This window comes from Hypomesus transpacificus, chromosome 17 (assembly GCF_021917145.1).
Source record: "Hypomesus transpacificus isolate Combined female chromosome 17, fHypTra1, whole genome shotgun sequence".
NCBI lineage: Eukaryota > Metazoa > Chordata > Actinopteri > Osmeriformes > Osmeridae > Hypomesus > Hypomesus transpacificus.
The window spans coordinates 16775761-16793711 of NC_061076.1; the positions used below are offsets into that span (position 1 = coordinate 16775761).

The 17951-nt window shown below is 45.1% G+C and overlaps 2 protein-coding genes across 2 annotated transcripts; both read right to left on the bottom strand.

The window, feature by feature from the left end:
• Positions 1-320: 320 nt before the first annotated feature.
• On the bottom strand, positions 321-4391 carry LOC124479619. The gene is made up of 8 exons (XM_047038447.1): positions 4302-4391; positions 3620-3640; positions 3146-3460; positions 2756-3037; positions 2091-2411; positions 1626-1772; positions 1340-1538; positions 321-797 (listed from the first exon to the last, which is right to left on the bottom strand). Exons 1-8 carry the CDS (start codon positions 4330-4332, stop codon positions 476-478), a joined length of 1638 nt encoding a protein of 545 aa, XP_046894403.1. The 5' UTR covers positions 4333-4391; the 3' UTR covers positions 321-475.
• A 3102-nt stretch (positions 4392-7493) lies between these two features.
• On the bottom strand, positions 7494-14211 carry LOC124479616 (titin-like). Its single transcript, XM_047038443.1, has 9 exons — positions 13904-14211; positions 13505-13798; positions 12708-13031; positions 11946-12227; positions 11276-11596; positions 10811-10957; positions 10526-10673; positions 7831-8705; positions 7494-7691 (listed from the first exon to the last, which is right to left on the bottom strand). The coding sequence occupies exons 2-8, from the start codon at positions 13650-13652 to the stop codon at positions 8384-8386; spliced, it is 1692 nt and encodes a 563-aa protein (XP_046894399.1). The 5' UTR covers positions 13653-13798; positions 13904-14211; the 3' UTR covers positions 7494-7691; positions 7831-8383.
• Between the last annotated feature and the right edge of the window lie 3740 nt (positions 14212-17951).

Consider the following 17951-nt stretch of genomic DNA (forward strand, 5'->3'; position numbering starts at 1 on the left):
AAGGTCTAGAACGCGGGTGGTTTATTAACTTAAAGTCCCAGTCTACATGTGTCGTTTATATCCCAAAAAACACCTGCCGAAGCAAGCTCGATAACATCATTGCAATCAGCGCCAACTAGTGGCTCCTTTAGATAATGATATGCCTAAACCAGATTACCCTGCTTTTTTTGCTCGTGTGACATAGGCAGTATGTTGGAAACCTCCACATCACACCACACGCTGTAAGACAGTGGATCCATTAGAAATGTCCCTAAATGGGCCTGTTTGACAAACGTGAAGATTTGCCAAGTCTGCTATAGGGGGGGGGGGGGGGGGGGGGGGGGGGCATCCATTTGCTTGTTGAGATTCAAATGGCCAAATCTTTGAAACCTATTCCCTCAAATAGCAATCTCAAATGTACACATCTGAAGTCTGGCATATCTGCAAATATTGCAGATTTAACACAATGTCCAGTCATGTACACTATTCATAAGAACTAATATTGTATGCCATCAACATTCTCCTCAGAAATATCAACATTTACATAGTCATCATCATCATCACTATCCTCTTCCTCATTAATGGTTCCATGTTGGTGCTTGGCATCAGAAACCTTCTCCTCAAAAATATCAACATTTTCATAGTCATCATCATCACAATCTTCTTCATCATTGATTGTTCCATGTTGGTTCTTGGCTTCAGAAACATTCCCCTCAGAAACATCATCAACACTTTCATAGTCATTATCGTCATGATCTTCCTTTTCATCAGATGCCTCTTCCGCATATTGGTTCATGGTACCTGAACCTTTGCGGTCCCTTAAGACAAACAAAAGACATGTCAAAGGTGTTGTGTTCAAATCAGTCACTGACTGTGATTACCTCGCCACCAGGCTCCTGTTTTGTCATTGACATAGTCACTGATCTGCAAATTTGCACTATTGCACTGCACTCCACTTAGGTTAGATAGGTTATAGGGTTGAAACAGGTTTTTTGTTGTGCATTAGGGTTAGTATAGCGTACTATTTATTGTTATCTGTAATTTTAGTTTTTAGTTTTAGTGTTAGGGTTAGTATAGTCGTTTATTTATTGCAATCTGTATATTCAGGAAGTTCACTTATCTAAGCTCAGCATAGATGTAAATTTGTTCCGTGTACTTTTATGTTATGTTATGTCAGGTGCTTGCGTTGTCTTGTCTTAAGAATTTCAGTGCCCAGTCTAACCTTGTGTTGTTCTGTGCATCTGACAAATAAAAGACTTGAACTGATTACAGTTACACATTCTGTCATGGATAAATCTAATGTGTCTTTAAGATCTGTTTAGTCGTGACAGGTTGAACAGACTATGGGATCTTAACGTACGTCTGGTCGTTGAATTCATCTTCATCGTCGTCTTGACAGGTCAAGCCCTCCACATTCACGTAGTCGTCCTCAGCACTGACATAGTCGTTCTCCTCTTCCTCCTCTCCATCCCCTACTGCCGTTCTGCCTCCATATTGGTTCGTGTCACCTAAATGGTTAACATGGCAGCCAGGTGCAGTATTTGAGACGGTTACAGGGTCTAAATGGAGAGAAGTTGGCTTCTTAGGTATGGAGATTTCCAGCATGTCGACGAGATAACCAAAACACTGTGGAGATAGACGCTTACTCTGCTTACGCATTCTAAAGTTGGTCTTCGGGAGAGTGTGTCTTCCTCTCCTTTTCCTGCAGACCAGGAAAAGAGCCACCAGGCCAACCAGCAGGACCACACCCACAGCTACCGACACCAGGAGGGGGGTGAGGGAGGCTGCCAGGCCTGGTGGGGGTATAGGGACAGACAAACACCAGACAGGTACTGTAGGTGGGCGACGGATGGACAAACAACCCCCATCTCAATCTCCACCAGACACAGCCTCCACACGACCAGACCCCGGCCAAGCTTAGATCATGACATAAAAACATCTCGCTAGCCTTCCCACGAAGGCAACGAATTTCGTCAATTTCGAACGTACTCGTTCTATTTGAAGTGCAGCTGGTTAAATTACACCGACTGCTAAAAAACACACATCCCAAGGTCCTTTGAGGGAGAAGGAATCCACACAGGTGTCAGGTAACAAAGCCATCCTTGCCTTACCTCTGACAGTGACTGAGAGCTCCTCAGTGGAGGTGGAGGAGAACATCCGCCCGGAGACGTCGACCCTGTACACACAGCTGTAGTTGCCCTGGTGCGCGTCCTCCGCGCTGGGGAAGGAGAAGGAGGCAGACTGGTTGAGGGCGGGCTGGGGGTCGGGGCTGCTGGAACCTGAGGAGACCAGAGAGAAGGAGCCTCCGGGATACTGGGAGGAGACGGAGCAGGTGATGGAGAAGCCGTGTCCTTTGATCTCTGATCCCCGGGCCAACCAGAGGGGCAGGGTCTGGGAGGAGGTGAGGGAGATGCTGGGCGTGGGAAGACTCACTGGGAGGAGACACAGAAACACAGCCTTTACAGTCAATCACCTTTTTTGGGGGGTTTTATATTTGGGGACAATTTTTCATGCCTATTGGACATTTTTTAAGTGAAGTGTGACAGGAAAGGCAGGGAGAGAGAGGGGAGGGGAGCAGGCAGCAAAGGGACCAGGCTGGATCTGAACCTGGCCCGCTGCAGTAATGCCTCAGCCTACATGATACAGGCACTTATCTGATGACTTACTGGGGTGCCTGATGTTGACATGATGTTTGTCTTCAGAAAAGTCCTTTTATTACTAGAAAAAGTTACAATATTCTTCGAAAACCTTCATGAGCTGTTAACTGGCCACTTACCTATGGTGATGCTGACTGAGTCACTGTAGGGGCTGGTGATCTGGCCATTGATCTGAGTCTGGTAGCGACAGCTGTAGTTCCCCTGGTTTGATGGCTCCACACTGGGCAGGGTGAAGGTGGTGCTGGACTGTCCTGAACCAATCATGTCAGATCTGATGGATCCAGGCCTGAGGAGCTGAACAGAAGTTCTGTTCTGGGACGGAACTGAGCAGGTGAAGAGGATGTCCTCTCCAGGAGAGAAGGCAGAGTGGGCTGGGGAGATGGAGAGATGGGGTGTTGTGTCTGTTGAGAGAAAAACACCTTGTTGCTACGGGAGGAAGGGATAGATTAGATGTCTAGTAGGCTGTCATGAAGCCTGTCAGTAAGCCATGAGCTGAGCTTTTTCCTTACCAGTGCAGACAACACCAGCATCCTCTTCAGGTTTACAGTTATGTTTTCCATATCCATCATGTGAGCACTGTGTCAGACTGTTCTCACCACCAGAACATCCAACATCATCCAACCAGATCTTCCCACTGCCACGACCAAAGTGAGCATTTCCTGGGGCACTTAGAGCTCTTCCACAGCCCAGCTGTCTACACACCACCTCAGCATCTTTCAAATACCAGCTATCATCACACACTGTTCCCCACTCGTTGTTGTAATAGACCTCCACTCTGCCAGAGCAATGTCCTGTTCCATTCACCAGTCTGATCTGGCCACTAACTGTCAGGTAGAGACAGAAGGAAGCATAGTTATGGTAGATAACACAATCTACAAACAGACTGGAAGTATAACACAGCCAGATGCTGAAGAGACAGAAAAACATACATTAAAAACTGTATGCAAAGTTATTGCATCTACAAAACTATTGATTGTCCTCACCTGTTCTGAAAAGCCCGGACACTGTAGAGACAGAGATCAGTCAGATTAAGCCAGTTCATATCTAATCTGACAAGGCGCCCATGAGATTACTTCTTTCTTCCCTCCCAAGAATTATTAATTTGAGCGGTAATCAGCCCAAGACTGTGATGTGAATTATACTGATGCACAACATCGGCTTTTACATTTTAACAACACTTTTGAAATACTGAAAGTTAGATCACAAAACCCATTATGTTTTTAACATACATGTGTTTAAATACACTTTACATTACTCTATTGGTGAAGTTGAGCATAGTTTATCAAGATGGTTCATAGTCCTGTTTTCAGCTTTTTTCATGTCGTCTTATTGATTATGTACATGAAAACTGGCACTGTTTATTTATAACGGTTATTTGTCTGACTAAAGGGTACACACCATCTAGACATTTATACACCAAAAGTTAATGTTACCCATTGCCTCATTTAGACTATTTAAATAGGATGAACCAGCTTTGAAACATTTGACTCAGTAATGCAAGTGCACTGCAACAGAAGTTTTACTGTTGTTCTGAAACCGTAGGAGTTGCAAGTTAGTTTCTGAGGTGCCTTTGATGACATTAGTAAATAAAATAGCCAACATTTGGACAAAAGGGAGGTTACAGGAAACAGTATGATACAAAACATTTACAATCCCCAAACTCACCTATTATCACAGAGAGAAGGTGTCTAAACATCTTGATGACAGATGATTATACGAAGATCTAAGTTACAGACTATTTTCCTAGAAACAGGAACCCACTCTGCTAAGGCTTGTATAAATGTACACACCACAAACTAAGCTTCCTTTTTTTCATCTACAGTCTCTAAGGAAATGGCCTGCAGTTTGCTATCGAGAGAAGATGCCCTTTCCTGTTTCAGACTTTTTGCAGAATAAGGATGCATAATGTCACTTTGCTCCAACTCATAACCCATAACTACAGCCTGTATCACATGTACATCTCTGCTACTTCAACACATGGATGCACTCTGTCTGTGCTATGAAGGATGTGTGGCGGGGTGGTGCGCTTAGCATTAAATGGGCGCTCTAACGGCCCGCATCAGATTCAAGACCCTGGTACTGACCTTCCGAGCAGTGAACGGGACTGCACCCGACTACATCAAGTCTCTCCTGCAGCCTTACACCCCCACCCGCCACCTACGGTCTTCTTCAGACAACCGCCTGGTGGTCCCACCTCTCAAGACCGCCCGGTCCCAGCACAAGCTCTTCTCCTGCCTGGCACCCCAGTGGTGGAATCAACTCCCCACCTCCATCAGAGACACGGACTGTCTCTCCACCTTCAAGAGAAGGCTCAAGACGCACTTGTTCCGGGAGTACAATGGTACTTAGGAATGGTTTGCTGAACCCAACGCTAGTTTCCTCAAGGATCACAATGACTCTTGCTTAGACTGTTGCTCTTGTTGGTTAGTGGTAGCTGGTTTAAACTGTTGTATTCTATTTTAGTTAATCCTATTTTTATTGCTTTCCTACAGGTACACCTGCACTTAGAGATTAATGTTGTGTAATTTAACTTGTTTAACTACATGCTCTTATGGTTTCTTCCCTTTAGCACTGTTTTTTGGTTGTTCACAATATGTACTTCTTGTTTTTGACCACCCGCAATGCTGTGGGGCTATCTTGTTGTTATTATCAGTGACCTATGCACTTTGTAAAGCTCTCTCTTGGAAGTCGCTTTGGATAAAAGCGTCTGCTAAATGAATAAATGTAATGTAAATGTATTAATGTTAAGGGGGTCTGAAAACCCTGGAATAAAACTAGAGGTCTTCTCCCTTTTATGGTACGTTCATGAATATTTAGATGAGCTGTGCGCTGATTGGGTGGTTTACAACAAGTGAAGCTGCGGAGAGCAAAGACGCAACACAGCCAACAGCACTCACTGAACCACACAACACTGTTTAACAGATTGACTAGATATCATTTGAAATTATAAAGTTATTTGTTTCCACTTCTGTTGTCGAAGCAAACGGGATCCTAGGTGGGTACAGATCCCACCACATCTCGTCTGCTAAATGACTGCATGTTCTGCCTGTGTGGAATCCCATGCAAGAACGTCCATGTGGCAGAAGACTCCTTCTCATCCTTCCGTCACCATTCGTTTTTGAAAATGTTCTGTAGATGAGGCAATACCTCACGGTGGTGGAGGAGGAGGAGGAGTGAGGCGGGGTGGAGCTGGAGGAGTAGGGAGGCGAGGTGGAGGAGGAGGAGTAATGAGGCGAGGTGTAAGAGGAGGAGTAGTGAGGTGGGGTGGAGGAGGAGGAGTAGTGAGGTGGGGTGGAGGAAGAAGAGTAGTGAGGCGAGAAGGAGGAGGAGTAGTGAGGCGAGGTGGAGGGAGGAGGAGTAGTGAGGCGAGGTGGAGGAGGAGTAGTGAGGCGAGGTGGAGGAGTAGTGAGGCGAGGTGGAGGAAGAGGAGTAGTGAGGCGAGGTGGAGGAAGAGGGGTAGTGAGACGAGGTGGAGGAAGAGGAGCAGTGAGGCGAGGAGGAGGAGGAGTAGTGAGGTGAGGTGGAGGAGTAGTGAAGCGAGGTGGAGGAAGAGGAGTAATGGATGTTGCACACAGGGGCGCTGCCAGGAATTTTGGCCCCTTGACAAAAAAATCCAATTGGGCCCCCTCTACGCAGCGGTTGTCACCACATCTCTAGGACCCAACTGTCCCATCAAGAGCTTTACATAACTCTGATTAAAGGCTTGCAACTGTCTTGGACCATGTAGTTCAATACTAGTACTAGCACAATATTTACTCATGATTATTTGTACATGCAAGTCTGCATACAGTATTCAGTTCACTATTTGATGCATGATTAAAAGCCACCATACAAAATGTCCTTAAGGCAGGACCAAACCATTTCATGCAGATACAGGGGGGTGGTCAGTCAATATGGATGTCTACTGCCATTCTGCCTCCATATTGGTTCGCGTAACCACAGTGTTTAAATGGAGAGAGGTTGGCTCAGTATCGGTCCTAGCACATTTGGCGCCCTAGGCAAGATTTATCACCAGCACCCCCCCCCCCCCCCCCCCCCCAGGGGCGCAAATCGGTGTGCCGCCCCCCTCCCCCTGGGGCTGCCGCCCCCCCAACCACAACACGGACATATGACGTGGCGCCCTTTGCTGGTAGTGCGGGAGGGTTAATTAATGGAGGCACTTCGTAAAATGCCGCTCCCCTCTTCATGCCACCCTAGGCGGCTGCCTATGTCGCCTGTAGCAAGGACCGGCCCTGGGTTGGCTTCTTAGGTATGGAGATGTCCAGCACGTCGACAAAATAACCAAACACAGTGGAAATGGACGTTTGCTTAGCTTATGCATTCTAAAGCTGGTCTTCGGGAGAGTGTGTCTTCCTCTCCTTCTCCTGCAGACCAGGAAAAGAGCCACCAGGCCAACCAGCAGGACCACACCCACAGCTACCGACACCAGGAGGGGGGTGAGGGAGGCTGCCAGGCCTGGTGGGGGTGTAGGGACAGACAAACACCAGACAGGTACTGTAGGTGGGCGACGGATGGACAAACGACCCCCATCTCAATCTCCACCAGACACAGCCTCCACAGCACCAGACCCCTGCCAAGCTTCGATAATTCATGACACACAAACATCTCGCTAGACTTCCAAAGAAGACAACAAATTTCAAAACGCAAAAGTATTCGTTCTATTGGAAGTGCAGCTGGTTAAATTTCACAGACTGCTAAAAAACACACCTTCCAAGGTCCTTGGAGGGAGAAGGAATCCACACAGGTGTCAGGTAACAAAGCCATCCTTGCCTTACCTCTGACAGTGACTGAGAGCTCCTCAGTGGAGGTGGAGGAGAACATCCGCCCGGAGACCTCGACCCTGTACACACAGCTGTAGTTGCCCTGGTGCGCGTCCTCCGCGCTGGGGAAGGAGAAGGAGGCGGACTGGTTGAGGGCGAGCTGGGGGTCGGTGCTGCTGGAACCTGAGGAGAGCAAAGAGAAGGAGCCTCCGGGATACTGGGAGGAGACGGAGCAGGTGATGGAGAAGCCGTGTCCTCTGATCTCTGATCCCCGGGCCAACCAGAGGGGCAGGGTCTTTTCAAATCACAAGTATAGACATACTTATTCAGTCCTTCATGATCGGTTACATTTAATGCGATAAATACTTAGCTGTCTACAATAGCCTATGAATGCATACATGAAATATGGGGTACTCAAAACGGGGTTCTCTTACCGCTTCAGCTTTTGTAATCGGGAAACATATTTCAGTTCGGTTTGAACAGCCCTTATCTTTCGGTTGCGCGAGGATCTGGATAAAGATTATGTAGCAAATTACACGCTTTAAAACAATTGATGCAATGTGCTATATTGCGCTTTATCAGACAATGCAAATGACCAACTTTTGTGACATACGTTGTGACATAACCATTCACTACTGATGAACGTAATTTACATCAGCCTTTAAAATTCAAATGGATTTCGGACCTCTGCTCGTGTGACATAGGCAGTATGTTGGAAACCTCCACATCACACCACAAGCTGTAAAACAGTGGATCCATTAGAAATGTCCCTACATGGGCCTGTTTGACAAACGTGGAAATTTGCCAAGTCTGCTTTAGTAGGGCTCTTTTTTGGGCATCCATTTGCTTGTTGAAATTCATATGGACAAATATTTAAAAACCTATTCCCTCAAATAGCAATCTCAAATGTACACATCTGAAGTCTGGCATATCTGCAAATATTGCGGATTTAACACAATGTTCAGTCATGTACACTATTCAAAAGAACTAATATTGTATGCCATCAAAATTCTCCTCAGAAATATCAACATTTACATAGTCATCATCATCATCACTATCCTCTTCCTCATCAATGGATCCATGTTGGTCCTTGGCATCAGAAACATTCTCCTCAGAACCATCAACATTTTCATAGTCATCATCATCACAATCTTCTTCATCATTGATGGTTCCATGTTGGTTCTTGGCTTCAGAAACATTCCCCTCAGAAACATCATCAACACTTTCATAGTCATTATCGTCATGATCTTCCTCTTCATCAGATGCCTCTTCCGCATATTGGTTCATGGTACCTAAATCTTTGCAGTCCCTTAAGATAAACATAAGACATATCAAAGGTGTTGTGTTCAAATCAGTCACTCTGACTGTGATTACAGTTACATATTCTGTCACCGATGTACAGTGCCCTCCAAAAGTATTGGAACAGTGAGGCGAATTCCTTTATTTTTGCTGTAGACTGAAAACATTTGGGCTTGACATCAAATAATGAACGTGAGACCAGAGATCAACGTTTCAGCTTTTATTTCCAGGTATTTACATCAGGATCTGATGCACAACTAAGAAAATATCACATTTTGTTTGAATCCACCCATTTGTCATGTGAGCAAAAGTATTGGAACAGATATACTTAAAACATATTTAAGTGAATAAGACTTAATATTTAGTTGCAAATCCTTTGCTTTCAATAACTGCAGCAAGTCTGTGACCCATTGACGTCACCAAACTTTTGCATTCTTCCTTTTTGATGCTTTCCCAGGCTTTCACTGCAGCCTCTTTCAGTTGTTGTTTGTTTTGTGGGGTTCCTCCCTTCAGTCTCCTCTTAAGCAGGTAAAATGCATGCTCTATAGGGTTTAAGTCTGGAGATTGACTTGGCCAGTCTAATACCTTCCATTTCTTGCCCCTGATGAACTCCTTTGTTGTTTTGGCAGTGTGTTTTGGGTCGTTATCTTGCTGCATGATGAAGGCTCTGCCAATCAGTTTGGTTGCATCTTTCCTTAAATTGGCAGACAAAATGTTTCTGTAGACTTCCGAGTTCATTTTGCTGCTGCCATCATGTGTTACATCCTCAATGAAGATTAATGAGCCCGTCCTAGAAGAAGCCATGCAAGCCCAAGCCATGACATTACCTCCACCGTGTTTCACAGATGAGCTTGTGTGTTTGGGATCATGAGCAGTTCCTTTCTTTCTCCAAACTTTAGCCTTTCCATCACTTTGGTAAAAGTTAATCTTTGTCTCATCAGTCCATAAAACTTTGTCCCAGAATTTTTGAGGTTCATCTCTGTACTTTTTGGCAAATTCCAGCCTGGCCTTCCTATTCTTCTTGCTAATGAGTGGTTTGCATCTTCTGGTGTAGCCCTTGTACTTTTGTTCATGAAGTCTTCTGCGAACAGTAGATAGTGATACCTTCACTCCTGCCATCTGGAGGTTGTTGCTGATCTCACTAACAGTTGTTTTAGGGTCTTTCTTTACAGCTCTCACAATGTTTCTGTCATCAACTGCTGATGTTTTCCTTGGTCTACCTGTTCGACGTCTGTTACTTAGTACACCAGTAGTTTTCTTCTTCTTCAGGACATTCCAAATGGTTGTACTGGCTATGGCCAATGTTTCTGCAATGGCTCTGATTGATTTTCCATCTTCTCTAAGACTCACAATTGCTTGTTTTTCACCCAAAGACAGCGCTCTGGTTTTCATGTTGTTTTCACCTCTGAATACAGTCTGCATAGACAAAACCTATCTTACCCAATCTGAACCTGAGTGTAGACATTCAGTGGTATTTATTGATTGAATAATGTATGTAATAGGACACACCTGGGCAACAAAACACACCTGTCAGTCATATGTTCCAATACTTTTGCTCACGTGACAAATGGGTGGGTTCGAACAAAAAGGTGATATTTTCTAATTTGTGCATCAGATCCTGATGTAAATACCTGGAAATAAAAGCTGAAACGTTGATCTCTGGTTTCACATTCATCGTTTGATGTCAAGCCCAAATGTTTTCAGTCTACAGCAAAAATAAAGGAATTGGCCTCACTGTTCCAATACTTTTGGAGGGCACTGTATCTAATGTGTCTTTAAGATCTGTTTAGTCGTGACAGGTTGAACAGACTATATGGGATCTTAACGTACGTCTGGTTGTTGAATTGATCTTCATCGTCGTCTTGACAGGTCAAGCCCTCCACATTCACGTAGTCGTCCTCAGCACTGACATAGTCGTTCTCCTCTTCCTCCTCTTCATCCCCTACTGCCGTTCTGCCTCCATATTGGTTCGCGTCACCTAAATGGTTAACATGGCAGCAGGTGCAGTATTTGAGACGGTTACAGGGTCTAAATGGAGAGAGGTTGGCTTCTTAGGTATGGAGATTTCCAGCATGTCGACGAGATAACCAAAAAACCATGGAGATAGACGCTTACTCTGCTTACGCATTCTAAAGTTGGTCTTCGGGAGAGTGTGTCTTCCTCTCCTTCTCCTGCAGACCAGGAAAAGAGCCACCAGGCCAACCAGCAGGACCACACCCACAGCTACCGACACCAGGAGGGGGGTGAGGGAGGCTGCCAGGCCTGGTGGGGGTGTAGGGACAGACAAACACCAGACAGGTACTGTAGGTGGGCGACGGATGGACAAACGACCCCCATCTCAATCTCCACCAGACACAGCCTCCACACGACCAGACCCCGGCCAAGCTTAGATCATGACATAAAAACATCTCGCTAGCCTTCCCACGAAGGCAACGAATTTCGTCAATTTCGAACGTACTCGTTCTATTTGAAGTGCAGCTGGTTAAATTACACCGACTGCTAAAAAACACACATCCCAAGGTCCTTTGAGGGAGAAGGAATCCACACAGGTGTCAGGTAACAAACCCATCCTTCCCTTACCTCTGACAGTGACTGAGAGCAACTCAGTGGAGGTGGAGGAGAACATCCGCCCGGAGACGTCGACCCTGTACACACAGCTGTAGTTGCCCTGGTGCGCGTCCTCCGCTCTGGGGAAGGAGAAGGATGCGTACTGGTTGAGGGCGAGCTGGGGGTCGGTGCTGCTGGAACCTGAGGAGACCAGAGAGAAGGAGCCTCCGGGATACTGGGAGGAGACGGAGCAGGTGATGGAGAAGTTGTGTCCTTTGATCTCTGATCCCCGGGCCAACCAGAGGGGCAGGGTCTGGGAGGAGGTGAGGGAGATGCTGGGCGGGGGAAGACTCACTGGGAGGAGACACAGTAAGAGCCTTTTTTACTGTCAATCACTGTTTTTTTGTTTTTATTTTTTATGCTCTATTTGACAGTTAAGTGAAGTGTGACAGGAAAGGCAGGGAGAGAGGGGAGGGGAGCAGGCAGCAAAGGCCCAGGCTGGATTTGAACGTGGCCCGCTGCAGTAATGCCTCAGCCTACATGATACAGGCACTTATCAGATGACTTACTGGGGTGCCTGATGTTGACATGATGTTTGTCTTCAGAAAAGGCCTTTTAATACCAGTCAAGATAACAATATTCTTCTAACAATCGAAAATCTTTATGAGCTCATATGCAATGAAATGTTTAACTGGCCACTTACCTATGGTGATGCTGACCGAGTCACTGTAGGGGCTGGTGATCTGGCTATTGATCTGAGTCTGGTAGCGACAGCTGTAGTTCCCCTGGTTTGATGGCTCCACACTGGGCAGGGTGAAAGTGAAGCTGGACAGTCCTGAACCAATCATGTCAGATCTGATGGATCCAGGCCTGAGGAGCTGAACAGAAGTTCTGTACTGGGCTGGAACTGAGCAGGTGAAGACGATGTCCTCTCCAGGAGAGAAGGCAGAGTGGGCTGGGGAGATGGAGAGATGGGGTGTTGTGTCTGTTGAGAGAAAAACACCTTGTTGCTACGGGAGGAAGGGATAGATTAGATGTCTAGGCTGCCATGAAGCCTGTCAGTAAGCCATGAGCTGAGCTCTTTCCTTACCAGTGCAGACAACACCAGCATCCTCTTCAGGTTTACAGTCATGTTTTCCATATCCACTATGTAAGCACTGTGTCAGACTGTTCTCACCACCAGAACATCCAACATCATCCAACCAGATCTTCCCACTGCCTTGACCAAAGTGAGCCTTTATTGGGGCACTTAGAGCTCTTCCACAGCCCAGCTGTCTACACACCACCTTAGCATCATTCAAACCCCAATAGTCACTACATACTGTTCCCCACTCGTTGTTGTAATAGACCTCCACTCTGCCAGAGCAATGTCCTGTTCCATTCACCAGTCTGATCTGGGCACTAACTGTCAGGTAGACACAGAAGAAAGCATAGTTATGGTAGATAAAACCCATCCTTCCCTTACCTCTGACAGTGACTGAGAGCTCCTCAGTGGAGGTGGAAGAGAACATCCGCCCGGAGACCTCGACCCTGTAGACACAGCTGTAGTTGCCCTGGTGCGCGTCCTCCGCGCTGGGGAAGGAGAAGGAGGCGGACTGGTTGAGGGCGAGCTGGGGGTCGTTGCTGCTGGAACCTGAGGAGACCAGAGAGAAGGAGCCTCCGGGATACTGGGAGGAGACGGAGCAGGTGATGGAAAAGCTGTGTCCTCTGGGGATCTCTGATCCCCGGGTCCACCAGAGGGGCAGGGTCTGGGAGGAGGTGAGGAAGATGCTGGGCGGGGGAAGACTCACTGGGAGGAGACACAGAAACACAGCCTTTTTTACTGTCAATCACTGTTTGTTTTTTTTCATGCTCTATTGGACAGTTTTTAAGTGAAGTGTGACAGGAAAGGCAGGGAGAAAGAGAGATGGGGGTAGCAGTCTGCAAATGGCCAAGGCTGGATTTGAACCTGGCCTACATTTATGCATTTAGCAGACGCTTTTATCCAAAGCGACTTCCAAGAGAGAGCTTTACAAAAGTGCATAGGTCACTGAACATAACAACGAACATTGTGGGTAACCAAACATGAAGCATACATTGTGAAAACCAAATAAGTCCCAAAGGGAAACAGGCACTTATCCGATGACTTACTGGGGTGCCTGATGTTGACATGATGTTTGTCTTCAGAAAAGGCCTTTTATTACCAGTAAAAGTAACAAAATCCTTTTAACAATATTAAAATACTGAACTGATATGTAATGAAATGTTTAACTGGCCGATTACCTATGGTGATGCTGACTGAGTCACTGTAGGGGCTGATGATGGTCTGGCCATTGATCTGAGTCAGGTAGCAACAGCTGTAGTTCCCCTGGTTTGATGGCTCCACACTGGGCAGGGTGAAGGTGGTGCTGGACTGTCCTGAACCAATCATCTCAGATCTGATGGATGATCCAGACTTGTGGAGGTGAACTGTGGCTGAAGTTCTGTTCTGGGCTGGAACTGAGCAGGTGAAGACGATGTCCTCTCCAGGAGAGAAGGCAGAGTGGGCTGGGGAGATGGAGAGATGGGGTGTTGTGTCTGTTGAGAGAAAAACACCTTGTTGTTACGGGAGGAAGGGACAGATTAGATGTCTAGGCTGCCATGAAGCCTGTCAGTAAGCCATGAGCTGAGCTCTTTCCTTACCAGTGCAGTTAACACCAGCATCCTCTGTATGATAACAGTCATGTACTCCATATCCACTATGTAAGCACCGTGTCAGACTGTTCTCACCACCAGAACATCCAACTTCATCCAACCAGATCTTCCCACTGCCTTGACCAAAGTGAGCCTTTATTGGGGCACTTAGAGCTCTTCCACAGCCCAGCTGTCTACACACCACCTCAGCATCAGTCAAATCCCAGCTATCATCACACACTGTTCCCCACGTGTTGTTGTAATAGACCTCCACTCTGCCAGAGCAATGTCCTGTTCCATTCACCAGTCTGATCTGGGCACTAACTGTCAGGTAGAGACAGAAGGAAGCATAGTTATGGTAGATAACACAATCTACAAACTGACTGGAAGGATAACACAAAAAACATATGTATCACAGCCAGATGCTGAATAGAATGAAAAACATACATTAAAACTGTATGCAAAGCTATTAAATCTATGAAACTATTGATTGTCCTCACCTGTCCTGCACAGCCTGGACACTGTAGAAACAGAGATCAGTCAGATTGAGCCAGTTCATATCTAATCTGACAAGGTGCCCATGAGATTACTTCTTTCTTCCCTACCCAGAATTACACAATTGAGCTGTAATCAGCCCAAGACTGAGGTGTGATCGCTGACTAACACTGATGCACGACATCCGCTTTCACACTTTAACAACACGTTTGAAATACTGAAACTTAGATCACAAAACTCATTATGTTTTTAACATAAATGTGTTTAAATACACTTTACATTATTCTATTGGTGAAGTTGAGCATAACTTATCAAGATGGTTCATAGTCCTGTTTTCAGCTTTTTTCATGTCGTCTTATTGATTATGAATATGAAAACTGGCACTGTTTATTTATAATACACCAAAGGTTAATGTTACCCATTGCCTCAATTAGCGTAATTAAATAGGATAAACCAGCTTTGACATATTTGACTCAGTAATGCAAGTGCACTGCAATAATGCCCATTCAAATTTAATTGCAAAATTATTAGTTGTGAGCTTACAGGTTTTGCTGTGTGAACAAATAAAGAGAATGTGTACAATAGTGAAACAGAAGTTTAACTGTTGTTCAGAAACCTTAGGAGTTGCAAGTTAGTTTCTGAGATGCCTTTAATGACATTAGCAAAGAAAATAGCGAACATTTGGACAAAAGAGAGGTAACAGGAAACAGCTTAAAGCATGATACAAAACATTTACAATCCCCAAACTCCCCTATTATCACAGAGAGAAGGTGTCGTAACATCTTGATGTTTTCCTAGAAACAGCAACCCACTCTGCTAAGGCTTGTATAAATGTACACACCAGCTTCCTTTTTTTCACCTACAGTCTCTAAGGAAATGACCTGCAGTTTACTGTCGAGAGAAGATGCCCTTTCCTGTTTCACACATTTTGCAGAATGAGGAGTCATATTATTTCACTTCGCCCCAACTCATAACCCACAACCACAGCCTGTATCACATGTACATGTCTGCTACTTCAACACATGGATGCACTCTGTCTGTCTGTGAAAGATGTGTGGCGGGGTGGTGCGCTTAGCATTAAATGGGCGCTCCATTAATGTTAAAGGGGTCATTTACTGATTTTATAAGGTATTTCACACTGTTCCTTAAGGTCTCCAAATAGGGTATGTAACATTGGTTGGGCTGAGAATGGCCCGGGTGCTGTTCTATGCACCCTAATGCAACCCTGTGAAATAGCCCTGGAATCAAATGAGAGGTTTTCTCCCTTATATGGTATGCTCATGAATATATAGATGAGCTGCGCACTGATTGGTTGGTTTTCAACAAGTGAAGCTATGGAGCAAGTTGTATGCTAAAAGTTCCGACTACGACATTTTCACAGATGAGGTGAGAGACCCTCAGTTGAGCATACCATAACTAAGGCTAGGTTCCCTACACATGTCCTGTCCAATCATCATGAACTCGAGCAGAGGCGGTGGTATCAAATATATATTTATTTAGCTAGGGTTGCTGTTGTTGCTAAATTCAATAAATTCGAGGGGGCGGAGCTTTAGCGCTTTCAGGCCACCAGTATCAAGTAGAGAAGATTGCTGATTTTCTCACGATTTCAAAGCCTAATTTAACATACTTGTTGGTGTTCTTTATCATTCAAAATTGGATGGGTAGTTGACAACACATTCGTCTGTGGTGTGATATACTTGGAACTCATTTTCAATTCCACTTTGCAGCTAATGTAAGAGAATTAGGTTCAACGGCGACATCCTCAGTTATTTAAAAAAGCTGTCCTATTCACATTTGAAATCCAACCTTCTCCCCTGGAACAGTGAGTACCAGGTCACGTTCCCATGAGAGAAGACTATAAGTATGTTAACCACTATCAAGCACTTAACCATAGAGCCACTAGCTTCCTGTTTTACTGTAGCTGACAGAAACTTAAGTCTGGTGTGAACCCCAATCATTCATCTTAAAATACTTCTATGCAGACATATAATTATAAAACAATGAACTAATATGATCAACTGGTGATGGTTTTTTTGGGCAGCAAGTTTCCCTCTTATTTATCAGTAACGCAGCTGGTCTCTGAGGTGGATCAAAAGGCTGAGGTTATTTGCAGGGCAGCCCGGGCACACTGATGGGTTTGTGATCACAGGCAGACAAGGTAACACGGGCAGTCACAATATGTCAATGGTGTAAACAAGCAAAGGTGAAAACAACGAAAACTATAGACGATGACACACAGTCTAACCCTAACCGTCTGACTAAACTAAAAACAGAAATTTGCGAACAGACACGTTTAACAGGTTACTGAAAACCGTATCACAAAACGAAGGAAGGTTATTTTTTTATAATCTACCAGGACGCCTCATGTAGTAAATCACCAGTTTCACCTTCCTTAGGCTATAGCAAGTTCTGTTGTCATCGTATTTTCCATTAGGACTGACATTGTTTCAGTCATGCGTAATTGCCTGGGTCTAAAGGGTTCAACCAGGGGCGAATCTAGGTTCCTAAGCTAAGCTAAGGCTAAGCCCCTGGATAAAACCTTTTATTTTTCCAGTGACCAAGCAATACTAGGGGGTCTGGGGGCATGTTCCCCCCAGAAGAAATTTTTGCAAATATCCTTTTAAATAGGGTCCTCTAGTGGGTTTTTGGAAGAGAAATTGACAAATGTAGATTTAAAAAATGTATTTTTTTTTTAATACAAAAATAATTTGTATGAGTTTTTTTTGGGGGGGGGGCTAATGAAACTTCTGGGGGGGCTCCATGTGGCTTTCTGTAACACTTGTCGTTTTGACCGTTTCAACTTGTTGTAAGGCCTATAAGTCTAAGTCAATAATGGTCTTCTTAATTCTTTATGGGTTTTTTGAGACCGTGAATGCCGCCGCCTCACACTCCCGACCAGTAGGTGGCGGTGATTCACTACTTCAGCGTTGGTTGCAAACCTGTCGAAATTCCTAAGAACATTTAGTTTCTTTGTTTCCCAGGTTAGTACGTTGTAGTGATGGGAAGTTCGGTTCTTTTTACTGATTCGGTTCTTTGAATCTCGTTCAGTAAAATGAACGAATCTTTTTTCGAGTCATTTGTTCATTTCAGGGGGGGGGGGGGGGGGGGGGGGTTGGGGGCTATACGTCCACTGCAAAGGACGTATAGCCCCTATACGTCCACTGTAGGTTAGTGCATGACATGTGCACCAGCAAATACTATTTCAAAATAAATTCCTGCATTAAAATGTATCATGAGTTTGTATGATTTGGTCATGTATTATCACACTAGCATTTAATTATCACGTCAAACAATTACACTGCACTAAACTGTAAGTGTAAATGTAAAGTGAAAATAACAAAACCAGTCAGTATGATGACTTGAGCGAATATCATTCATTCACGTCTTACTAAAACAGCGGCCACGCGAAAGGGAATAAGGAAACTGTTTCCTCTACTAAAAAATACAATGCGGGTCACGTGAAAAAAGGATCCAAAGACTCGTAGAAAGACCGAGTCGGGGAAGGAACTAATCATTCGTTTCCTCTGGCTACAGAGCCTATGCAGGTCACGTGAAAAATGAT